Raw genomic sequence first — 25,603 nt, forward strand, 5'->3', positions numbered from 1 at the left:
ACTTTTCTGAAATAAAACTTAATCTACATATTTAAAGGGCCACCATATTCCTGGGAAGTCTGATTCAGAACGATTAAGACATATTATAAATTCATTGGACTTTCAATATAAAAAGCCCTTTGGCTGCCCTTGGGGGAATGGGGAGAAAGGGGGAACTATTCACCTTCCCATTTGGAGAATTCCTGATATTCACGCAAGCAGTGGGGACAACTAAATTAATAGGCCAAGCTCTCAATCTTGGGTTTGTTCTATGAAACTTACCCCTCCAAAGGATAGGCTAAGCCTACTTATAATTAGGCCTAAGAGTCACCCTCAGAGAACTTTCTGTTGCTCAGATGTGGCCTCTCTAAGCCAAGATGGCAAGTGACCTCATTGCCCTCCCCCCTCTGCGTGGGACGTGACTCCCAAGGGTGTAAGCCTCCTTGGCAACATGGGACAGAAATCCTGGAATGAGCTGGAACTGAGCATCAAGGGATTGAGAAAACCTTCTCAACCAAAAGGGGGAAGAGAAATGAGACAAAATAAAGTATCAGTGGCTGAGAGATTTCAGAGTAGAGAGGTTATCCTGGAAGTTTTTCTTAAGCCTTATACAGACATCCCCTTTTTAATTTATGGTGTATTAGAGAGGCTAGAGGGAAGTACCTGAAACTGTACAGCTGAGTTCCAGTAGCCATGTTTCTTGAAGATGACTGTAAAAAATGATAGAGCTTTTGCAATGTGATTGTGTGATTGTGAAAACCTTGTGTCTGATGCTCCTTTTATCTACAGCATGGACAGATAAGTAAAATATATGGATAAGAAATAAACAAGTAATGGGGGAACAAAGGTTAAAATAAATCGAGAAGATTGAAATACTAGTGGTCAATGAGAGGGAGGGATAAGGGGTATGGCATGTATGAGTTCTTCCCTTTTCTGGAGAGATGCAAATGTTAAAATGCTCATGGTGATGAATACACAACTATATGATGATATTGTGAGCCACTGATTGTAATCATGTCAAGAATGTCTGTATGTTGTTTACAACAATAGCAATAATGAAAGTCCATTGGCAAACCAGACAAAAAGTTCAAATTGGTTACAGATCACTTTGGAGAATGGAATGCAAGAAATTCAATTACAACAGAAGTATAAACACTTTAAAGGCATTCACATGGGCAGGGTTAGAATTGCTGCCAGATCCTGGAAGTTCATTTATTTTAAAATCGTCACTGAATGCAGTTGTGTGCCCAAGGTACAGTTAGGTGTAGGAATTCATCTGCAAACACACACAGTAAAACCAATCTCATTAAGTCTTATGAAGGGATGCAGATAAACTAAAATGGCGTTTTCACAAAAACATGTTTTTGCTGAATTACATATATGTCACACTTTTTTAGGCTCCATCTATTTACCTAACCACTTCAATAAATATCCTAAAGATGAGAGATGGACTATATTTTCCAAAACCAAGCAAAGGGCATGATGTTCTTTTGTTTAAAAATATCCAGGAGGCTGGGTGCACGGCTGATTCAGTGATAAAATGCTCACCTTCCATGCGAGAGACCTGGGTTTGATTCCCAGAAAATGCACCCCCAAAAAAGTAAATAAATAAAAAATATCCAGGAGCCAGCATGAAGGAATTGTAACTACACATAATCTCACAACAGTACCTTTGCCTTTCTAAATCCTGAAACCAAATTCTAGAGGAGCTTGATTAACTGAGGAGTGAAGACACGTGAACTGTCTAAAACATTACCCAATATCTGCTTAAGGTTTTTGACATAACTAAAAATTGCCTCAAACAGCAAAGAACTGAACCTATCTGTATTTGAAAGCCACTTTTAAAACATCATTAAGGGAGAAAAGAATTCTAACAAAATAAGGTATCAGTGGTTGAGAGAGTTCAAATAGAGTCAAGAGGCTATTCTGTAGGATACTCTTATGCAAGTGTCAGTTAGATACTGCTATTTACCATGGTCTGCCAAACCTCAACCAAAACCATTCCTGCCAACCGTAAAGAACACCTAAGGCTCTATCTGAGATTCTACAAAGATTCCATGCACTATGATTATTTTTTCAGAAATCTAAAACCTACAGATGGGTTCCTAGGCCAGGTAAGTCCTGAAACCCAGAGGGGCCATCCTCTCCATAATATCAACCAGTTCCATCCACCCCCCTTATATTGACAGATTTTTCCAACATGAAAAAGTTAGACTGGCCATAGCACAAATACCCCTACAGACTGGGAGATAGCTCAAAGGAGAAGGTGGAGTTGTAACAAAGAATATTAAGATTTAACAAATGATAAGACTTCTGAATCATTAATACAGCTCCAGGGTCTTGGAGGGGCTAGAAGGAAAAACCTAAAATTGTAGAATTGTAACCCATACCCAAATCTGAAATCTGTTCCATAACTAATTGTTGTGATGCAACTTGAAATATACTGTTTTGTATATATTATTTTTCACAATAAAAAATTATAAATGAAATGTTTCAGGAAAATAAGTTACTATAAATGACACAATTATAAATGTATTTTGACATCTTAACTTTGCAGTTCAATTTTTAAAAACATTTTGTTCATTAAAATTTATTTACCTAGGCAGGCCACGGTGGCTCAGCAGGCAAGAATGTTTGCCTGCCATGCCAGAGGACCTGGGTTCAATTCCCGGTGCCTGCCCATGTTAAAAAAAAAAAAAAAATTATTTACCTGAGGGGGAGGAGACCATTTACTTTATGAAATCAATGGTACAAAGCTCCTACTTCTTGTGTTATTTGTAGTATAAAAAAATCAAGTGAGGCATCACTCTGGGTAATTTTCAAAAGCGTCATGGAGATTTAGGAGGATTTAAGGTCACTCAATGGCTTTTGAGAAACTATCTAAAGATGTTTATTACTTTTTCTAGTTAAGTTTTTTTGCAAGATAGGAATTAAAGTTGATTACACCCTTAAAAAAAAAGTCTATTTCTTGCTATTTCTGCCATCATCAGTACCAGAAGTTTTGTTATGCAAAGTTTGTATGCCATTTAAAGTTAATTTGCATTTTTTCATTTCTTGATCCCTTGCTAAGTTGTCTCAAGTAAAAAACATAAATCAGACTGGAAATAAGTAGAAGTCAGAATCCACAAAATCAAGCTTTTTTGCTTTGTCCTGCCTACAATTTTCAAGAGTACTGCTTTTTTTTAATGACTTTCTTAAAAAGATAAACAACTTTTTAAAAACAAATCTACATAATTCATATACCCAGAAAAACGGTTGCTCTTGTATAGTTCCCATGAAAATATACAGTTAGTTAACACTTGAATATTTCCTATCAGGCAGTCTGTTTGGCTGTGCCGTCTCCACCTTGTACTCCTCTACTGGATAGTAGTTTCCACTTTACAAATAAGAAAATTAAGGCAGTGTTAAAAAAAAATTCACTTTATCTCTATATTCCTAACATGCATTTTTCATTAATCAATTTAAGGTATTACCTATTAACTTTCTATTATTGTAGTCAAGAATTTTAGCTCACTTAGACCTTTTGTCAACAGACTTCATCTCAATTTTTTAGCAAGCCCAATTTTCAGCATCTATGATTACATTGTAAATCTTAATACATGCACTTGGCACAGAAGGAAAGTTTCTTTCTTGTAAAATTTGTTTTCCCTGATAATTTGCCCTTTTTCATTTGCCTCATTTTCTTCTCACATCCTCCACAGCTCTATGTATGTCCCACTATACAACTGTCTACATTGTCCAACCCATTAGGTAATCTCAGTCTATCCCAATGACCATCAACCTGGCCTGCTTCACAGCAATGGTTCTGGGACCTTCATTTACCTTTCACTGTGTCAGCCCCCATTTCTTGACTACATTAAACATTGTCTCAATTTACTCATTTGACGAAGCATGTCCAGTAGCTGAGAAATGTTGTAATGGGGAGAAAATATTGAGAACTTGCATGTCTAAAAATGCCTTTATCCTACTATCACCCTGATAGTATAATTGGATATATAATTCATTTTGAAGGCAGCATCCCATTGATCCTTAGCTTCTAATGTTGTTAAGAATCCTAGATTCCCTAAAAGTTCTACCTGGGAACTTTTATTAGAATATCCTCTTTATGTCTAGTATCCTAAAATTTCATGTGGTATGGCTTGGTATTGTTTTTTTTTGTGTGTGTGTATAAGACAGCCTTTCATCAATCATAAAACTCATCAATACATTAGAGAAATGTTCTTGTATTGTTTTTCTAATAAATTCTACCCCCAACCCCTATTTTCTCAGTTCTCGTCCTTACATGCGTATTAGGTATTAAACCTCCCGAATACCTCAATTTTCCCCCTCCACTTTGATTTCTGTTCTAGGTTTCCTGATCTTTTAATAGTCTCACTGAATTTTGTTATATTTTAAATTTCTTGTTCTGATGTATACTAGGATCTTGTTCTAATTTCGTGAATATAGTATCTGAAGATGTTATAGTTCTTGGAAGTTTTCTGCTTCCTGCAAGTTGTTTTTTTTTTCTAATCTTCCTTTCATGATCAAAGTTTTTCTCAAATTTCTGGTGATGTTTGTTGCTTATATTTAAAAGAGAAGCACTAAGGGGGCCATGGTGGCTCAGCAGGCAGAGTTCTTGCCTGCCATGCCAGAGACCAGGGTTCGATTCTTGGTGCCTGCCCATGCAAAAAAAAAAAAAGAGAAGCACTAAAGCACACGTTTGGAAGATGTGTGTACATGGGGCAGGGCAAAATGACTGGTGCACTTCAATATAAGGGGATTAGTGACTGGCTGAGTTTTCTGATGGAGATCCTCAAAGGTTAGTACCTGTCTTTTCTCTTGGGAGTCTTAGTTTTTTCCAGGGACGAATTCTCCAATATCCCCAGGGACGATATTCTCCAATATCCCTCCTGGTGGGTTTAAGCCTAGCTGTTGGTATTCAAGAGCTGAGCAAGGATAAAAAGTTAGCGATCTCATTTATCCAGTATGCAAACTTCTGCTTACTCCTTATTTTCTTCCAGCCTAGTCACACAGTGACTGAGTCAGAAGTCTATTTTCCCCCTTTTTAGATGAATTAGCATTACAATAACTTCAGCTTCCAACTTTAGATATGTTTACTCTACTGTAATTACCGGTCAATTTTGGCAAAAAAAAAAATCTCATCTCTTGAAGCCACTGTTTTAAACAACTGCTTGAATAAAGCAGAAATTTCTAATAACAATGTCATTCAATAATGTTACTGCTGATACCTTAGTTGTCTTTTGGCTAATCTCTTAGTGTATATCCAGATGGAGTAAGGTCTTCAAAATTCAAAGGAGACACATTTACACATATTTTATTAAGGCTCTTAAATTAAACTCATTGTTTTGGAGGTATGTTCTTAAAGCTCTAAACACAACAGTCAAAATGCAGTGATTGAAATAAAATGCAATAACTACCTACAATCAAATGATATTGTTTTTAGAAATTACTTTTATCTCACTGAGAGGGTTTGATTTTGTAATTGCCTATATGGTGGTCTTTCCAACTCAGTGTAACCTCAAAAACTCTCTATAGCACTTGGTAAAACCTAACTCCCTTTGTAATACAGCCTTTATCACCTGACTTTACAAACGGAATAGAACTCCAAAATGCATAGAAAAGAAAGGTGAGCAAGTACAAGGGCAAAACAGAAGGACAATAAAACTAGAATGTGAATCTCATTTTCAATATCAACAGGGAAAATGATGTCCTGGTTTCATGATTAGTTAAATCTGCATAATGCCAGTTCTTTGCGGTATTAAGCAGTTAATCAACGAAAACTATGATTTCTAGAATAAGACTTAAAAACAAACAAACAAATATCTAAGTGACTATAACAATATGGCTAGACCAAAGTGGGAAAAAAGAAAAACCTCTCACACACAATGACTGCGAGAAGATCCCACAGGCTATAGAAAACATAAGGGAACTTTAATATCCAAAAGTCAGAGTAAAGAATACTGGATTAATGACCCATTAAGTGTGAATCACTTCAGGTTTTTTATAGTACCAGCTGTATTTCAAAGTAAGACTTGAATGCATACTGAAGAAAAGCAAACCATCTTAAAATCTATAATTTTCTTACCTGATATCAATACCAGTATGATTTTTAGATTGAACTATCTTTAACTGATTTAACACCAAAGGTAAGATTTGATTAGAAGTTAAATGTTCCTGAAATGTGAATCTATTCAGTAGTAACCTTTTCATTATGAGTAATGCTACCACTTTCTTCTCAAAAAATAGTCAATGTACATTTAAAAATTTGTGCAATATGAAAATAAATTGGCTAATAAAAAGTGTTACTACTTGACATAATCAAAATAAAAGAAAAATTATACTTTTGCTTAGGTTAAATTATGCCAAAATAACTGACCCTGAAAGTCCATAAGATGTTCAGGAAATATAATATTTTTGAATAAGAGAAAAATAATGAGGGTCCTAAAACAGAAACATAAGCCAGAAGAAATCTAAAAGTAACTTCCTGGTATTTTGTATTTTTAGAGTACTTCAATTAAGCTGCTTTTGGTTGCATGCCCTGATATGTAGACGTTAATGAGGAAATAATATTTCCAGATATTTAAAAAATTTACTCATTTTCCATAAGCAACTTTTAATGTATCAACACTGAAAAATACACAGTGACTTAATGAAACTCAGTACGACTGCATAGAATTGAGCTCCGGAATTAATCACTTATGAGCTGTCTTTCCTGGGCTCTGGTTTAGGGTATATTGGCTTAGAGACCACCTCAGAGTCATCTGCTTCTACCTGGTAGCTAAAGACCAGGAAACTGTAAGATTTTGCAGGGCTTTTCTGTTCCGAAACAAAACACTGGTAGTTCTCTGAAGGTCTTAAAAACAACCAACCATCCAAAATATGTATACTGTCCCTTCCCCTTTTGTGAGCTGAGGAATTTCTGTGACCTTCACTGAAAACAAAACAAAATCTCCCTCTGCTCTTCTAAAAGACTCAGAAATGCACTAAAAATTTCAAAATGAGAACATGCCATCAAAGACTAAATCTCTTAATGCGTGGAGCCACCCCAAAATAATAAAATTGGGAACTCCAGGAAAACAGGTACCAAAAGAATCAAGATAATGATTGCACTGAGGATTTACCTCTTTGAAGGCTGTTTAAGGAGGTAGGATTTTAAGTTTTTTGTTTTTGTTTTGGCCTCTGAACATTTTAAAAATGCTTTGCCTGGCTGGTCCTTCAGGCTAATTTTGGGGTTTGCAATGAACCCCAAGCCTGTCACAGAATATTCTACAGTTTCACAGCTATCATTTGTACATGGTAAAATTAAGTTGATTTACTCTTTTTGAGTAAATCCAAGTAAAACACAGCAAATATATTCCTTTACATACAACTTTGTTTCTCAAAATTCTTGAAAAACAAGAGCAGATGACATTGTATTCAAAGACTACCAAAGTGTGCATTTGATATTCACATGCAAGCAACTTAAAACCCTATAAATCTCATGTCAACTCTGCATGATACCTTTAAGAAGGAAATGACAAAGATCACTAACTGTGCAAAATATTAAATTGGTAAAACATTTTACATAATGAAATAATATATGTAAATGTAGAAGTTGACACATGAAATTAACATGAGTTCATAAGAACTTATCACATTTCAGAGATTTTCTTGAGTAACAAGTTTGTTTTTATATTTCCTGGTACACAAATTGATCACAGAAGATAAAAATCCTTTTAAACAAATCCAACGGAATTCTTGAGGCACCTTCTCTTATAAAACACAAAATGAATGCAATTATCAATCCATCTGAGAAAAGTTTTCAATTTAAGTGAACATCATTTTTGCCTTTTAAGTATATTTTACAGAACTTTAATAAGGCAAGACAAATTTGTGAAAAAATGTAGATACAAAAATGATGTAAACTAATAATTTACATTTAAAAACCCCAAAGGGATAACGGCAGAGATGGGACAGCTCAAACAATGCCTATTTTTTAAAACCTAAAACAGAATTGTGCACAAGCTGAAGATTACAAAGACTTCTAGACTCTGCACAGTTTTGGTTTTTCTTTTTTTATATCTTTATATTACATGTTTTAAATCATATCAGGAATGCAAACTAGAACTGCACACTACTTTAGTGGAGAAAAGTTCAACATTGTGCAATTTTCTGCCTCTTAATTTTTAAAAAGTGGCAGCAATCCCTGCATTTGTATTTGAAACAAGGATCTGAGAAACTTTATCAAAAAAGGTAATGAAGGCAAAAATTGGCAGACATCCAGCATCTTGTTTCTTTTTAAAACAATGTGGATGATAAGTAATTTCATGATTAAAAAATGAATCTTTTAAATAAATACATTGTATCTGACATTTGCACTGACTGATTTGATAAATCTTTAAGTAAACAACGGCTTTACTACATTCCCTGTAGCCTCAAGCCACTGGCTTTAGATTCTGGAGTCCTTTCTCACTGGGTTTCATACCCTGCCACTCGATACCCTGCAGGCTGGTTAGGCAACATGCTGCCGTTCTGCCCTTGAGGCGGCTGCACGCTGTAATTTGGACCCATCCACGGTGCTGAAGACTGTGCCTGACTGGGAGAATGTGAGAGAGGAAGAGGTCAGGGGAAATCCAGTGATTAAATAAAAATGTAATACCAAGTACAGATAACATATACTATGGGAAATGGGAAAGAAACTTTTTCTTAAATACAAATATAAGAATAAGTGTTATGCTAGAGGAAGCAAAGGTTAAAGTTTTTTCCTTTAAGAGCAAACATCCCATTTAATTTGGACAGTTTTAATTTTTGTTAGAAATTGCAGCTAAGAAAATATCCTTAATCTATCAACTAAAAACATTTATTCCCTTTGAACTCAGAAAAACCTATCCTCCATCTCAGAAAGCAAACTGTCCATCTGGGTTGGATGTATGTTGAACAAGCCACTATCAGAAAAAAAACTTGATCATTTGGTATAATAAAGGACTAGAATTTATAATACCTGAAGAAATTTAAATAATTGTTAGTACATATAAGTTGATACTTTTTTTAAACATTACAACATTCTTTTTTAACTGCAATGTATTTTTATTTCCAATTTGTTCTTCGGAAATTTAGATAAACTGCATTATTTCGGGTATATAAGGAAGTCTGCCATATAACAATACACGAATAAACACTGCATGGAAAAAAGGATACTGAATAAAACAGCTGTTTATCAAAGTAACTATATCCAAGAATGGATAAGTGATCATAAGTCATGTAAAAAGCTTAACTATTAAGTTCTTATTTCTTACTAAAAAATTAACTGGTTAATTTTTAAGGATTACTAAAATTCTTGGGTGCTGCTCTCATTTTTAAGGCAACATATTTCCAGGTAAATTTTTAAAGAGAATCAATTAAAACTATAAATTAAAAACCACTGTACACTAAGTCCTACAAAGGTGAAAGTGATGCTTTAAACAGGGGGCCACATTAATTACTGATTCAAATTTCTTTCTAAATTCTCGATATTTTCTAAAGCTAATAAAAGAAAAGAGCAAATTTACTTACTTAAATCCCTGCTGGTTCCATGCTTGGCCATACATTCCATATGCAGGAACTTGCCAACCATTAGGCATATACTGGCCAATTTGTTGTGCATTTCCATACCACTGGCCCCACTGGCCATAAGCTTGTGGATATCCAATTTGATTTTGCTTTTAAATAAAATTATAACAGGTAAGTTAATATTATTTGAATCTATTTGTACAGATATAGTCCTAATATACCATAAATACTTGGCATAACACATAGGGTCATCATTATAATTAAATGACAAGATAAAAAAGAGTTTAGTAAGAGATTACAAAAAAGAAAGTGAGATTATATGGCTACAACTCTACATCAAACTTGTATCAACAGACTCTTTGTAAGGCAGTAGATAATACCCTAGTAATAAATATCAACCTCAGTATAATGTTTAAAGTGTTTTGAAAAGTATCCATACAACTGGTTCCTCTAAATAGGGAGGGAAGATATAAAGATTATTCCTAAATGGTTTGCTTTAGGATTTTCTTACTCCCATTTCTGTGCTTGTAACTTCCTCATAGAAGTCTTTGTGGGATCAAGTTTGAACCGCTAAAGCTGCGTGGAAAAAGCAGAAGCAGCAAAATCTGGAAGAAAATGCCAAGGTCCTAAATATATTTATAGCTATATTTTCATTTCAATTGAGTCAAGCATGCTTGTGAGTTCTCCAAATATATGTGAATAAATCTGCCAAGTATTAAAAAAAGATTTAATACCCTGTTAGATTTGTCGGAGCATTTTAAAATCCACTGTGTGAGCATGATTCAATTGAGGGGATCACATTCATCATGTCACCACTGCAATCCATGAAACACCACTCTGGAACTATAATACATGTAGGAAGAGCCCTTATATACTTTGTTTTAACTCATTAACAAGGATTATAAACAATTTTCATTTTAAAATAACCCTTATCTTTGGCCCAAAAATTCCTTCCCAAAGTAAAGAAACCTCTCACCTGTTGCACGGGATTTATCATATCAAGAGTTTCCTTGCCCCAGTAGCATTTCACAACATGTCCTTCAATGGTAGTACCATTAACAGAAACAATTGCATGTGCTGCACTTTCATGGGAATTGAACCTATTGAAAACAATATTAAGAATCACCAATACAAATTCTTTCAAATATTTATAAGTAAAATCTATTTTAAAAAATCAAGCTGCCCAAATACCCCTTAAGAGTGGGAGAAAGATCAAAGGTGATGGTGGAGTTATAAAGAGAAGGAAGGGTTTAACAAACGAGTATGATTACTGAATCATTATACTGATATTTTTTTTAGTCTTCAGTATCTTAGAGCAGCTAGAAGTAAAAACTTAAAATTGTGGGATTGCAACCCATACCAAACTTTGAAATCTGTTCTACAACTAACTGTTGTGCTGTGCTTTGAAATGTATGGCTTTTTGGTATATATGTTATTTTTTCACAAAAAAAAAAGAAAAAAAAGTCGATTGTGATGATAAAAAAATATTTTATTCCTTCTAGCCTCCAATGTTCTGGAGCAGCTAGAAGGAAAAACCTGAGATGATGGTATGGTAGCCCATGACAAATTCTGGGATCTGTCCTGTAAACTATTTGTTGAAGAGTGCTATGAAAACTACTGATTTTTTTTTTCTTTGCTTTGTACATATGTTATATTATACAAAAAAAAAAAAGAAAAAAAAAGTCAAGTTGAGCGAAGAGAAAATAGGTAGTTCACATAAATAATCAATAAAATGGCATATTTTCTTTGCAAATTTTTTCCCCAAAGATCTTGTAGTTATGGAGAAACTTTTAATAAAGGATGGGTTTTGTTGGTCTGTGTTCAAACAAGGGAATTATAAAAAATAGCAGCAAATACATTAAACGTTAGATACTAGAGAAACGTCTATTTCGCTAAAACCAAGGTAAATTTTAAGGAAAACCACTAAGTTAAATGTTGAAAAACTATTTGGGGGGAATAGTTTTTGAAAAGCACCCCTACTGAAAGATGAGTAAAAAAAAGAGGGATAAAGAATAAATAAATAATAGTGGCGACAAAGGGTAAAATAAATTGGGTAGATGGAAATATGAGTGGTCAATGAGAGGGAGGGGTAAGGGGTTGGTATGTTTGAGTCTTTTCTTTTTCCTTTTTATTTCTTTTTCTGGAGTGATGCAAATGTTCTGAAAAATGATCATGTGGATGAATACATAACTATGTGATGATATTGTAAGCCACTAATTGCACACCATGCATGGAATGCATGGTGTGTGAAGATTTATCAATAAAAATATTAAAAGAAAGAGAGAAAAAAAGCATCCCTACCGAACAAATGAATATCCTTTATCTGGAAAGACTCGAATTTCCATTATTTGTCCAAATGGTGAAAAAGTCTGACGCATTAATTGTTCTGTTAGGCAAAAAGAAAAACAAACAAAAATACACTGCTATGCAAAAACCCTCCAAATATTAACCTTCTGGTTTAAAAAATTAATCTCAAGATGTCACACAAAGGTAAAGCTCTCTTACCTGTTAGCCCAGAAGTAACACCTCCACAGTATACAGTACAGTTGCTTGGACTAGACTGATTTACAACCTCATCATATGATAACTGTTTGGTGTTTGCTGGGGAGGGAAAAAGGATTTTATGCCTCTAATTCATTAAATAAAATGTTCCAAAAGAGAAAAGCAGCATTAACTACACTACAGTAATGTTAATATTTACCTTGACTAAACAGCTTATATAATACATATTTACATTTGAATTTAGGATTAAACCACCCCCAAGAATATATAAAAAATTAATCAGTATTCTCTATTTTAATAGGAGACTTGACATTAGAGATAATATCATTTGTTATAATTACAAAAATGAAAACTAAGTACATTTTTGAACAGTAGTCTTGATTTGCTTCTCATCTATTTCTGCAATAAGTCTCCGGGAACAGCTCTAACATTTAAAATCTAGTGTATTTTTCTCCAAAACTCCACATTTCCTTTTCTTCTCCAATACACCTACACTCATATGTACTCTTTGGAGCTGGAGGCTTTCGGGTTGCCCAGTTAGTTCTGATTTGTCTTCCACCAAGCCACTGGCCACCCATCTGTTGAATGGCGTTTTCGGCATCCTGTTCCGCACAACATTAGAAATGACAAAGAAGCCAATATTAGTTAATGTTAAACAACTTTTAGCAGTAGAGAAGATTCATGGTTGCTTGTCACAAATGTTCTCTGAATGAAAATATTTCAAGAAAAATAGAACATATGATAGTTTCCCAAAATGCAATGACGCTTTTTAATTTTTACCTTTCTTTGATTTGGATATCAGACTTTGGGAATGTTAATCATCTGAAAAGCCCTGAGCCCAAAAGCCTCTGAGGTAGCTACCATAAAGTATGCGCAACAATTCAAATTATTATCAATGAAAATCTCATTTTACAGACTCTAACAAGTTTGTTAGAACAGTATTTGGTTTTTTGATTCATCCAACAGGTAAATACTGAACAACTATTATGTTCTAGGCACCATGTTATGTGCTAGGGATACATTAGCGTGTAAGGCAGACATAGTCTCTCTGTCATCATGGATCTTACATTCTTTTGGTAGACAAAGTAATTACAATTGTAGTAGGTGCCATGAAAGAAGCAAAAGTCTGAGACAGAAAAAATGGACATGTGGATCCTACTTTAGGCGACATGAATACAGAGTTTTCTCTGAAATGACATTAAAGCTGAAGTTGAGAGGAATAGGAGCTATTCAGACCAAAACAATGGGGGAGAAAACCCAGATAGAGGGAAAGCATTGCAAAGAGGCTAAGGCTCCAATGTATGCATGTGAAAGAATAACCAATTTCAATGGAATCTATTGATCAAAAGGAAGGGTACAGGAGAATGAAAATGAAAAGTTTAGTAAGAGATTGTTATGGTTTAGGGAGATAGGTAGTGAAAGGAAAAAGATGCTTTATGAGACTTACAATATTTCAGGCAAAAAATACTGGTGGCCAGTAGCAGTGGATGTAATCTATAGGAAGGTTCAAAAGAACTGGGGGTGAAGGTAGTAAGATAAGGGGGGGGAGGAGGAATCGAAGACAAGTCTGACAATCTAGCTGGAAGCACAGTGTTGGCATTTACAGAAGTGGGAGGGAGGAAGGGAACAGGTTTGAGGAAGAAACAGAGTTCCATTTAAGATACATTAAGTTTGAGATGTCTGTGAGATATCTAAGTGAAGATCATTTGTTAAAAGTGTGGAGTACAGAGAAATAGCCTGATCTGGAGATTTAAAACTCAGAGTTATGAAGAAAACTAGAGAGAAAAGAAGGTGGCCAAGGACAGGGCACTGAAAAGGGCAAAACTGGAAAAGAGGATAATGGGAAAATTACTAGCTAAGGGCATTGAGAAGTAGCAGTCAGCAAAAAAGAAGAAACCCACAAAAGTATACTGTTGTGAAATCAAGGAATCAGAAGTCAGTAAGAAAGAGATCACTGGTGACATTGAAAAAACTATGCTGGTAGAAAGTAAAAGCAAAACCCAGCTTAGAGTGGGTTGAAAAGTAAATGGGGGTATAGTTTTGGTTTGCATATGTGAAATGTGCAACCACTGAAGTTAACTCAGGAAAATTCAAAGCTTTTCTTCAGACACATAAAAAGGAAATGCACATTCTTAAAAAGAAACGGAAAAAAAAAAAAGAAATGAATATTGTTTACTAACCATTCTCAAAAGAGGAAAAAAACTTTACTGGGGAGTGGGGGAGACTTAAGTGGTGGAAGTGCTTATAATGGGAAACGAAGAAGTGGAAGCAACTCCTTTGAGTATGTGATTCTAAATTATAGAAGAATAGGGATACAGCTTGGGAAGGGATGTGGGGTCAAATGTGGTTTAATTAAGAGACTAAACAGATACTAGAAAATGTTTGATTGGTTCTTGGAAATGATCCAGTGAAGGGGGACAGACTGATGACACAGGATAGTAAGAATAAGCACCACACATATTATGATTTCATTTATAGGAAATGTTCAGAACAGGCAAATCTACAGAGACAGTGGCCCTACTACTGTCTAGGGCTGGGGGTGGAGTGGGTAGAAGGGAAAGGGGAATGACTGCTACTGTGTTTGGGGTTTCTCTTTGGGGTGATGAAAATGTTATAAATTAACTGGGATGCTGGTTGCATAACTGCAAAAATTAAAAAAACGTTGAAACGTACACTTTGAGTGAATTTCATCTCAATTAAGCTGTTACTAAAAACAACATTCTCACCTGCCATGCCAGAGACCCGGGTTCAATTCCCGGTGCCTGCCCATGCAAAAACAACAACAACAACAAATACAGGATCAAAGTCTTTGAAAAATCAAGAGGAGTTTTTAGAACCCTAATTATAAATGATTTGGCCTTTCAAAGGAAAAGATATTTCCTCTACAGTAATAGGAGGGAAAAGGGGGAAGTTGAGGCATGCATGCAGGTTTGGTGGATGAAACATGGAGGACTTCCTGCACATAGTTTCTATTTTTTCAGTGAGGCCTGAGATAAGGTTATCAGCTCAAGGTGATGACAGGAGAGAGAAATATGAATTAGTTTTCTCACAAAGAATGGGAAATCAAACTTCCTAGAGAAACATAGGCTTGCAACGAAAGTACAAAGTACTCATTGTATTGTGTGAACCATGAAATCAGAAATGAAAATAGCTGACTCAGCTGTATAACTTTTCTCCTGCAACATTTAGTTACTTTGGAGTACACAGAAAATCTGAGTTGTATAGCATATATGGCATAGGGAAAGAGGCAAGGGAATTATGTAGCATATACGGCATAGGGAGAGAGGCAAGGGAATTATGTAGCATATACGGCATAGGGAGAGAGGCAAGGGAGATGGGAGTTAACTGCAACCAGGGCCATGGTACTGCATGACATGAGAGTACCAATCACATAAAAAAATTTATGGAAGTTGAAATGAAGATGTAGGAATATTAAATTCCTTAGCCGAGTCACAACTATCATACGATAGATGTGAGTATTCAAGTCCACTTTTGGCTTCCTCCAGATGCCATAACAGAGACTCTTTGTTATTTAACTCTAATTCAAACCTAATAATTGCACTCAAATATGTAGTGATTTTTACATATATCAGGAGTCTATATCCCATAATTTCAAATGGGGAAAAATGAGCTCCTAGTCCACCTAACCCCCCCCCAGCTATTTCTCCAAATAGCATTAAAAACTCAAAATCTTTATCAGTCCCCCCAAGGAATTCACACTAACTGTGGCTTCCATCCATTGTACAAGGTACTTTTTCTACTTTTCCAAAATATCCTAACACAATAAGGCTTTCAAAATAAAAATCAACTATGCTCTCATAGTTTTTCTTTTCCTTTTCTTTTTTTTTTTTAAACAAAACAAAACAAAACAAAGCTTATGAGTGGTAGATGGGACATATACATAGCCAAACTTATAATTTTTCACACCTCAACATGCTTTATTTTTTCCCCACTTTTCTCCTAATGTATGGGTCTTCTGATCTCTTAAGTTTTTCTACTTTTCTGGAGTGCATTCTATGTTCTCTAGCCTGGACTTGCGAGTCATGTAAACATTTTTAGAGCAAATGTTTTTATTTGGATAGAAAATTTGGGGCAAAAATGGCTGCAAGCTGTTATAACAAATTTCTTGGTGAGGATACTAGACATTAATTCCAATGCAAGCATACTCAAGAAGTAGGAGGTAAAAAAAAATGAAAGTTTGACACTATTTGGTAAAAAGCTACGAACACAGATTATTAAAAAATTCTGAGAAGGAATCTCTACATCGTAGCATATTATAATAATAAATGTTCATAAATGGGACCTGGAGTCATTAAGAAACAATATAATAGTTATTTCATATATTCCATTTACTAAAGCAAAAAAATCTTTCTAAAAAAACATTTCATATTATGAAAAACTTTTAACAACTCATTCTAAGGTACTCTAACACAAAAGGTACAGTAATTCTGCTCTTCACACTGGCAACCATTAGTCATAAAGGCAATACAACAAAAAGAAGAAAGTGAAACCTTGGTATACACTCCAAGATTAGTGCATATAAATTCTCCTACCATGGACTTCTATATTTTTGGAGGTATGACTTAGTATTTAACTATACTGAACCTTCAATTATCATACTAAAAAAGTTAAATTATTTGTTTGACTTGGTAATGCACTTATAATGTTCAAATACATCAAAAATCACAACATAGTGAGAAGTATCGCTCCTTGATCCCCATGTGCCTAGTTCTAATCACCTATCCCCAAACAGGAAACCCTGTCATGAATTTCTTTTTTATCCCTACGGGGAAAAAGAAAAAATACACACACATATGGCACATAAATTTATATTCCCTTCCTTTTTACATAATTTAGCCTTTTCACTTAATATCTTGTGGAGACCTTTCCATAATCAGTACAGAGCTTCCTCATTCTTTTTCTTTACAATGGCATAGTATTATATTGTATGGAGAACTCTCCAAAGATTTTATCCAGTTGTCATTTTAAATATGCCCCTTTCCTTTTTTATACCCCTTATGTTCACAGCTCCACTTGATCAACTGCATTATCCCTTTTCTTTGCAAAACCCACACATTTCAAGCCCATGCATATTGGTGTTCAGGAAATATTTGTTGAATGAAAGAAAAAATGATGAGAAGTTTTCAAATATATTAGTATATAATGTTTTTTAGAAAGTCCTCACTGATCAGGCATTTTCTCATAGTTAATTTTTGATATATAGTAATATGAACAGGGAGATAACGAATTAAATTCATAAATGAGATTTTCAATATCTACCTTTTGCTGATAATTTAAACATCTTTACTTTCTATATTCTGAAAACATTTTATCACTACTTTGCTTGCATGAGATGCTAGATAAGTGTTAACTAGATGACCAAAAAGAAGAAAGTATGTTCTAGTGGAGGTGGTGGTTATCAGCAAATAAACAAATGGCAGATGGAAGAAAGAATATTAAATAAAGCAAACTAAATATTTTCATCCTTTACTCTTGAAGCAGTGTATATACACCAACTTCTTATTGAGCTCACCCATTTGTTGAAAAAGGAGACAAAGCCATATCCCTTAGACTTTCCTGTTGCCATGTCTTTTACCACGCGGGCATCTCTGAAATCAGAAACAATTAGAAACTTAGATTTGCAAACTGCCTTTGGATTTGAAGCAATAATTTTACACACAACTCATTTTCATGTTTCACCTTCATTAAAGTGAACCTTTAATGCAAATTCACCATTTCGTCTATAAAATTTATCACTTATTAGCAAATGGGGCTTAATTTTCTAAACATGCAAATCAATAACTTAACTAGATATGTACACATTGTACAGAAATTGCTTCTCACTTCAAAATGTTTTTTAAACTTTTTGAGCATGGTGAAAGCAGCTATTCATAAGGTTTACTTAACCTTTTAGAGTTCACAGACACATTAGATGAATAGCTTTCTTTAACCACGCAAGTTATAATTTGCTATTTGACACTACATTCTACCTAATCATTAAAAATCATTAAAAATTTAAAATAGAAAACTGGAAACTAAAAGAATGAAAAAGGTGTATATTCCTTAAATTAATTAAATTATTTCATTTTCTCAGATTAATTCATACCCCCCCTTTTGGACTATGTATAATATGATAATTTTGAGAACTTGACATTTTCAGAAATGTTAAATCATGGAAGAAAAATACTAGACACACACTTTAGTTTTAAACTATGCAAGAAAAGATTTTAACTGAATTTTATAATAGCAATCATATAAGACTGATTGGAAACTATGAGATATAAAAGTAAAATTTTAAAAAATCAGAAAGTAAAAAAGCACGCCAACATTTATCCACTGTGAACCGTAGCTTGTAGTTAGCCAGGGCAATTCTGTCCATTCTTCAGAGACACTCTGCAAAATAACCAGAGCCCTATTATTTGAGATTGAGTAAAAACCCAGCCATGATAGCTAAAACTCCATACCTCAAAAAATTGGACTCAAATTGTGCTTCACAGGCAATCTGCTTTTAAGTTAGCCAGGTATGTCACAATGCTTGTTCTCTCAGGACACATGAACAAAACAGGCACTTTCACAACAAAAACCCAAGTCAGAAAGCCATGCAATGTAATTTTATATTAAAGTATACATAATCATACTTTCGTTCAATTTAGGAGTGATTTATTAAGTGTTTAGGGTCAAAATGACAAAGAGGTGGTGGTGAAAAGGGAAAATAAATGCAAGTCACTTCTCAATATGTAAAAAAATACTTATTAAATTATCTGTATGGTACACATGCATTTAATTTGGTAGCTGATTCACTTCTATTCCAAAATTTTCTACACTTTCCTCAACTCAAGGAATAAGGAAAAAATTAAACTGTATACATCATGAAAAGAAGGTACCATCATACACTTATACTAAATATTTTAATAAGCCACCACTTAATGCATACCTTCTATAAACCAAGCACTGATGTAGGCACTCTACAGAGAAGATCTAATTGTCACAAGAATACTTCAAGATAGTTACCAACTTATCTTCTTTAACACACACACGATCGGGATAGCAAGCTACCAATGGTCACATGGTTCTTTTAAATTTAAGAAAGCACACTCTGTGAATAGCCTAAAACTCAGACATTACACATGACGCCAACTGAAAACTATAAAATGCAAAGGCCTTATCAAGATAAAACAAGCATTAATAACCATGGATGACCATAACAAAATTCACCTAAACCCAAATTAAAAGCTTTTCCAGAAAAGCTACTTCAATTTAAAAGGAAAGCATTTAATAAAAGAGTTTTCTTAATCTGTTAATGTTAGAAAGGTTTTGTCTTCTCAAAGTTATGTTTCAGGATATGTTAGCCTTGAAATACATTCAACTTTCACACATTTCTCTGAGAAGATTCTCTAAGAAAGAAGTAACTAAACACCTAGATCAGGGTTCTTAATCCCTTCATGGTCTTGTGACTACTCTGAGAATGGTATGAAATGTAAAAAGATTGTCCACACCAAAATGAAAATAAAAACAAAATTTTGCATACAGAGATTTATAGGACCCTTGAGAGGCCAAAGGTTAAGACTCTTTAGTCGAGATATTTGCAAACAGCTAATCAAACATACAACAAATTAAGAACAACCATGAAATTAAAACCTTATTTTTCTATTTAGTTCTCATAGAGAAATAAATATGTCACCTAAGTCTATTTATACCTAATCTTGTGAATGCCTTTAAGTTAACCCCTTACAGCCATTCCTTGGTCATTATGCTTTGTTATGTAATCCTCTTACCAATGAACTAAAAATCTTCACATGAAAATTCCAGAAATTCAACACCAATACTATGGACATCTACTTTCCAGTCTCCTCACCATTTTACCTCTGCTGGCAGTCTGCTCATCAAACCAAACCACAACTAGCATTTCCTTTTTACTAATCTTCTAGCAGGAGCACCAATTAAAAAGCAACTAAAAACTCTAAGAAAAACTGTTTTCTAAATTCGACAATAACTTCTAATACAGTACTATAATCAACTTGTTATTCCTACTCTAATATGGTATGCTTTTCAAAATACCAGAGTTCTATCATGAATGCTACCTTGAGTGAGCTTTACAAAGGGCCTAACGTATGAATAACAACAAATGCAAGCAAGACATTTCTTAAAATACTAAAAGACACATTATGGTTAACAAAAAAAAAAAGGCAGAGACTGAGGAAATGACATTTAATAACTGCTTTTTAGGTGGAATCATTAAGGTTTCTTTTTGTTAAAATACAGTCATACAAAATGCATGGTATCATATAAGTGCCCAAAGACCTAAATTCCTTAGTTACAAAAGTTTAATAAGGATTATGACCAAGCTAGCAAAACACCTATATTAAGAAACTACAATATGTGCAATGCAAATCTGTTTCTTTAAAACTACTGTTAATTAGAAAAGGATTTTAAAATAACGGAAGACCACAGATTTAATTCATCAATGGGAAAATAATAATGAAATATATTATATTTAAGTGTTAAATTAATGTCCAAAATTCACAGCAAAATCATTTTCAAATTACTTTTATATAGGATTTTTCTAGTTAAAAGTGTTTCAAATTTATCTCCTGTTACTTACGATATTCTTCCAAATGGTGCAAAAGCAGCTTTTATATCTTCAGTTGTAATTTCTGGACTGAGATCACCAACAAAGACATGGAAATGATCTTATAAGGGGAAGGAAGGGGAAGTGAAAAGAAAAATACAACTTTAGAATTTCAAAAATACTATAATCTGCTCAATAAAGTATTCTTAAATTAATTTATGGATTATAATAATATATAAGTAAAACACTATCCTATATCTATACAAAACCTATCAATATAAAAAAATAAGGAATCAAGGTCACAATATAGGAATTATTCTCCTAAAAGACTGATATATCTAACCTGAAACTGACAAGTTATATTTCTACTGAAAGCCAATTATTATACTATCTATAAAAATAAACTAATAATATATAACAAGTTTAAATTCTGGAAAAAAATTAATGACTTAATTACCGTTCTAATAGTAATTATTTATTTTTACTCAGCTTACCACTATATTAAGCCTTACAAATTAAAATAAAATAGTGGTATTATGAGTTATGTAGACTAGATTTGCCTCAGTTAAGATATTTACTGAAGCTAGCTACATGATAACACTTGGTTAAACCATATTTTGTGAAGAACAATCAAAGAAATACCTTGCATTGCAACAGTTTGATGTTAAAGTATTTGACAGTTTTCTCAAAAGCCAACAGTTTTGGTTGCCCAGACATTACACCATTCAGTTTATGTGAATCCATGTGCAAGTGAACTAAGACTGAAGGCAACAGAATGAAAACAGTAATCCCTTCACTTTATATCAGAGCCATTAAAAAAGCATTGGAGAGAAATAACGATCCCATATCTGAAGTTTTTAAAAAAAGACAATTCTCAAAAAAACACAAAAAAAACACAAAAAAAAACAAAACAAAAAAACAAAACACTTAAAAATGCAAAATAGTTGGACCAACATTTTAAAATGGACATATATCAATTTTGATAAAACATATTTGGAAAGAAAAGTTACCCCTATTTGGCAGGCCTTAAGCAACATATTGGGTTGCCATTTGGGAAACAGTTTCAGGAGCAAATCAAGCATTCTGAAGATCTGGGTATGAAGCACAGATCGTGACCTCAAGGAAGCAGGGTATCTTGCCCTTTAGTTGGTGAAAGTATTTCTAAGGCATCAGCTGCCACCAAGGGGGTCAGAGAGCTTGAAATAGCACCAAAGTAGTGGACAAGCCACATTCTGTCAACACTGGGAAGAAGGGGGAAAAATATTGCCAGAGAGACAAACAGAAATACGATCCCCACCCTCCTCCCTCCCCCCAATATCAAACAAAAAAACTTCAGGTGGTTAGTGAATACCCTTTCAAGAGATTTCATTTTATGTTTAAGAAGATACAATTACCTTGTGAACGCTGTGTGCTGACAACGGTACTACCTGATGACAAAGATTAGATTTGTTCTTAAATTTATTAACACAAACACATTAAATCATATCTTAGGATAACGATCAAAACATTACTGCAAACATGTATGATGCTTATATGCTTTATAATAAAACTACTGTGTACAATAAAAACAAATGTTCAAAGAGTATAAAATATACTTACTGCTTGTATCTTTCTTTTGACTGCTGGGGGTTGTTGCCCAATTCACTTTGACTTCCTAAAAAAAAATTTTCTACATTTAAATCCCACAAAAATAAAGCTCTTCCTGGACCATGCATACCTCCCCCCCTGCCCTCCCCCCCAAAAAAAGCTCAAAATCAGATACTAGTAGATTTGCATCTATGCAAACATATGGGAAGTCCTATGCTTGTGAGGAAACACATTCAAGGGGATGCCAGTTCTGGTCAAAATCTCAATACTTTACTTTTAACCTACATTTATACAAGTAATACTGACAAATCTTAATTGTGTATATTCAATTACCTTTTCTTAACTAAAGTATTGGCAATTTTTTTCTTTTATTTTCCTCATTGCATCCAACATTCCTAGGTATTTCATATAAGCTTAAGCAAAGCACCACAGAGAATACTAACATCAATACATGTCTATGCGTAAAGAAAGCAAGCTTTATCCTACCTCTTCTATTAAGCGTAAATAATTGACATTTTGCTGTGAAGGGAATATAATGATTCTAAAAAGGAAATAAAAACTGTATATAACTTAAGGATCTCTAATACAAGGCACCTTTTAAAATTATGACAGCTTACCTTACCCATTATCTTCCGCCCATTCATAGCAGCTAATGCTGCAGCCGCATGACGATGCTCATAAAACTCCACAAAACAGTATGGATCATTTCCAGCTGTCTGGTGAGGAAACACAAAAGCCAATTTTAAGCTTTATACTTCCATTACTTTAAAATTATGTAAAATTTTTTTTGCCAAGTTTTATGTAACATAGTGGTTTATCAGGCAGTGGAGAATGAAGGGTCCATTCCACAAATGAATTTCAGATTAGGAAGTTAACATTTAAAAATGAAATATTCAATAGAAAGCAATTTTCTTCAACAGTTCACATTTTTATTAATGATGAAGTGTCCTAACTGTAGACAGATGAATACATATCTATATCTTTTATTTTCCACCATCATCATATGAAATAATAATTTCTTTTAGCTACAGAAGTTAAATTTGACTAGATGGCTACATTTTTGAGTCTTGCTGTTGGCTTTTTATGATTTTTCTGTTCTTTCCCATCATATGTTACCTCTTATTTCTATAAGCATACATACGTCCTTGCTGCTTCTAACCTGCTGAATAGCAGAAAACCTTAACCAACGTAACATTCTAAAACTTGTTCTAAAACTTTATTTAACAGAGAACTTTTTCAGTTTTCAGAGCCTACTGACCTATATTTCAGAATTCAGGTTTTAGAATATGGATTTCTGACAACAATTTTTCGCCTTTTAAAAATTCTATCCTCTTTTCTTCTGATGTTCCAGGTAGTTGAGATCATATGTTAAGTGAAACCTGGGTGTTTTACCATAAATTAAAATACAGAAGCAGAAAAAATACCCAGTATTTTACATCTATCAGTGTTAAATATCAAATGATCATATGAGCCATTAAAAAAAACTATTTCCATAATCTGCCAAGCAGAATTGCTAAAATAAGAAACTAATTCAAAACACCAGAAAGCTACTAGAAGCTAAGGGAATGTACTATTTTGTTTTATGCACAATTGTTTTAACAAGTCACTGGCCAAGCTTTTAAAGAATTTTAGAGCAAGCAGGAAACTACAAAATTCATGATACTAGGACTACTATTTTATTTAAAAAACACAAGAGAATATTAAAATATTAAAAAGTTAAACAATTCAAACTGCTTCACTTAATGGGAATTTAAAGATCAATATTGACAGGCATTAGAATGTACTTAGAAAAAGTATGTTGCATTTAAATGTGCAAAGCAAACAAATGAAAAAGAATATTCGTTTTTCTTTTACATTTACTTTGCATAGTTACATTTTCTTTCACATTTATCCAGAAAAAACCCCGTATCTTATTAAATCAAAAAAGTCTAAGCATATACATTATCAGCTTTTAAAACCCAAGGGAATATAAACTTCATAAACATGAATGTCATTTCAAGGCTGCAAGTAGACTGTAATTTAGATTTGAGTTTTAAAAAAAAAGTTAATTTAAGCCTTGGAATATGACCAAAACCCAAAATTTAGAGAACCACTTAACTAACCTACCTAACATAGTAAATCTTTTCTGTAGATCAGTGTCCCAAAGTGATTCACTATAAATTCACTAAAATCTCTATGAATTTAGACTGTACAAACTAACTTTACTTTCCAAGTTCCTGGAAGTAATGGCTTTAAGTAATGTATATTAAAAAACAAAACAACAAAAAAAGAAAGTTTAAATAAAATACCCTTACATCCATAATCATTTTGCAGTTTTTACAAGGTCCAATCTGGCTAAAGAGCTGGAGAATTAGAGCTTCTGTCACGTCTCTTGAAAGGTTACCGACATATCTGAAAACACAAAGAAAAAATAATTTAACATTTAAAATTTTCTTCTTTTGTAGCATAGTTTCTAAAGTTGTTTATTGAAAAATAAATTTTGGGGCTAGGCAGATCTTTGGCTTAAGCTCTGCTAGCTGGGAATAGCTTATAAAAGTTTGCAAAAACTCCTTTAAAATAGATATAAGATATGGACTGGAAAATATATATATTGCTAATAGAGGGAAAATTTAGAATTCTGAAAATGTTTTAAAATCAGTTTTACAAATTTAAACTGGTTGCTTATTTCTAAATTTCAAGGCTTACCTTAGCAAGGTAATAAATCATTATTAAATACATAAAATGTTCTATGCAATCAGTCCTAGGAAGCACTACAATTATTTCTACTCATACAATATCATTGAGAACATTAATTTCCCTCAATCATTTATTTATTAAACATAACCACATACATTCTTACCATGTGATCATTCCATTCTTGTTATATAATCAATAACTCACAAGATCATCACATAGTTGTATATTCATCATCATGATCATTTCATAAAACATTTGCATCAATTCAGAAAAAGAAAAACAGAAAAAAATTCATACATACCATACCCCTTATTCCTCCCTTTCATTGATTACTAGCATTTCAATTTACTAAATTTATTTTAACATTTGTTCTCCTTATTATTTATTTATTTTTAATCTATAGGTTTTACTCATCTGTCCATAAGGTAGATAAAAGGAGCATCAGACACAAGGTTTTCACAATCACACAGTCACATTGTGAAAGCTGCATCATTACAATCATCTTCAAGAAACATGGCTACTGGAACACAGCTCTACATTTTCAGGCAGTTCTCTCCAGTCTCTCCATTACACCTTAACTAAAAAGGTGATATCTATTTAATGCCTAAGAATAACCTACAGGATAACCTCTTGACTCTGTTTGGAATCTCTCAGCCATTGACACTTTACTTTGTCTCATTTTGGTCTTCCCCCTTTTGATCGAGAAGGTTTTCTCAATTCCTTGATGCCGAGTCCCAGCTCATACTAGGGTTTCTGTCCCAC

General features: G+C 33.6%; 1 protein-coding gene across 14 annotated transcripts in view; it reads right to left on the reverse strand.

Moving 5' to 3' along the window:
• Positions 1-5,266: 5,266 nt before the first annotated feature.
• TIA1 (TIA1 cytotoxic granule associated RNA binding protein) overlaps positions 5,267-25,603 on the reverse strand; it is a 35,143-nt gene continuing 14,806 nt past the window's right edge. Inside the window, exons 2-13 of one of the 14 annotated variants that reach the window (XM_077134477.1) lie at positions 24,454-24,556; positions 22,783-22,881; positions 22,178-22,232; positions 21,973-22,005; positions 20,612-20,699; positions 17,543-17,618; positions 12,503-12,611; positions 12,013-12,108; positions 11,809-11,893; positions 10,484-10,607; positions 9,511-9,656; positions 5,267-8,554 (exon numbers count right to left, since the gene is read on the reverse strand). In XM_077134477.1, the coding sequence (XP_076990592.1) occupies positions 8,428-8,554; positions 9,511-9,656; positions 10,484-10,607; positions 11,809-11,893; positions 12,013-12,108; positions 12,503-12,611; positions 17,543-17,618; positions 20,612-20,699; positions 21,973-22,005; positions 22,178-22,232; positions 22,783-22,881; positions 24,454-24,556 (1,141 nt within the window). In that variant the 3' untranslated portion in view covers positions 5,267-8,427. The other 13 variants (XM_077134478.1, XM_077134479.1, XM_077134480.1 and 10 more) reach the window with 13 other exon arrangements.

Source organism: Tamandua tetradactyla, chromosome 17, assembly GCF_023851605.1.
Source record: "Tamandua tetradactyla isolate mTamTet1 chromosome 17, mTamTet1.pri, whole genome shotgun sequence".
Lineage (NCBI taxonomy): Eukaryota > Metazoa > Chordata > Mammalia > Pilosa > Myrmecophagidae > Tamandua > Tamandua tetradactyla.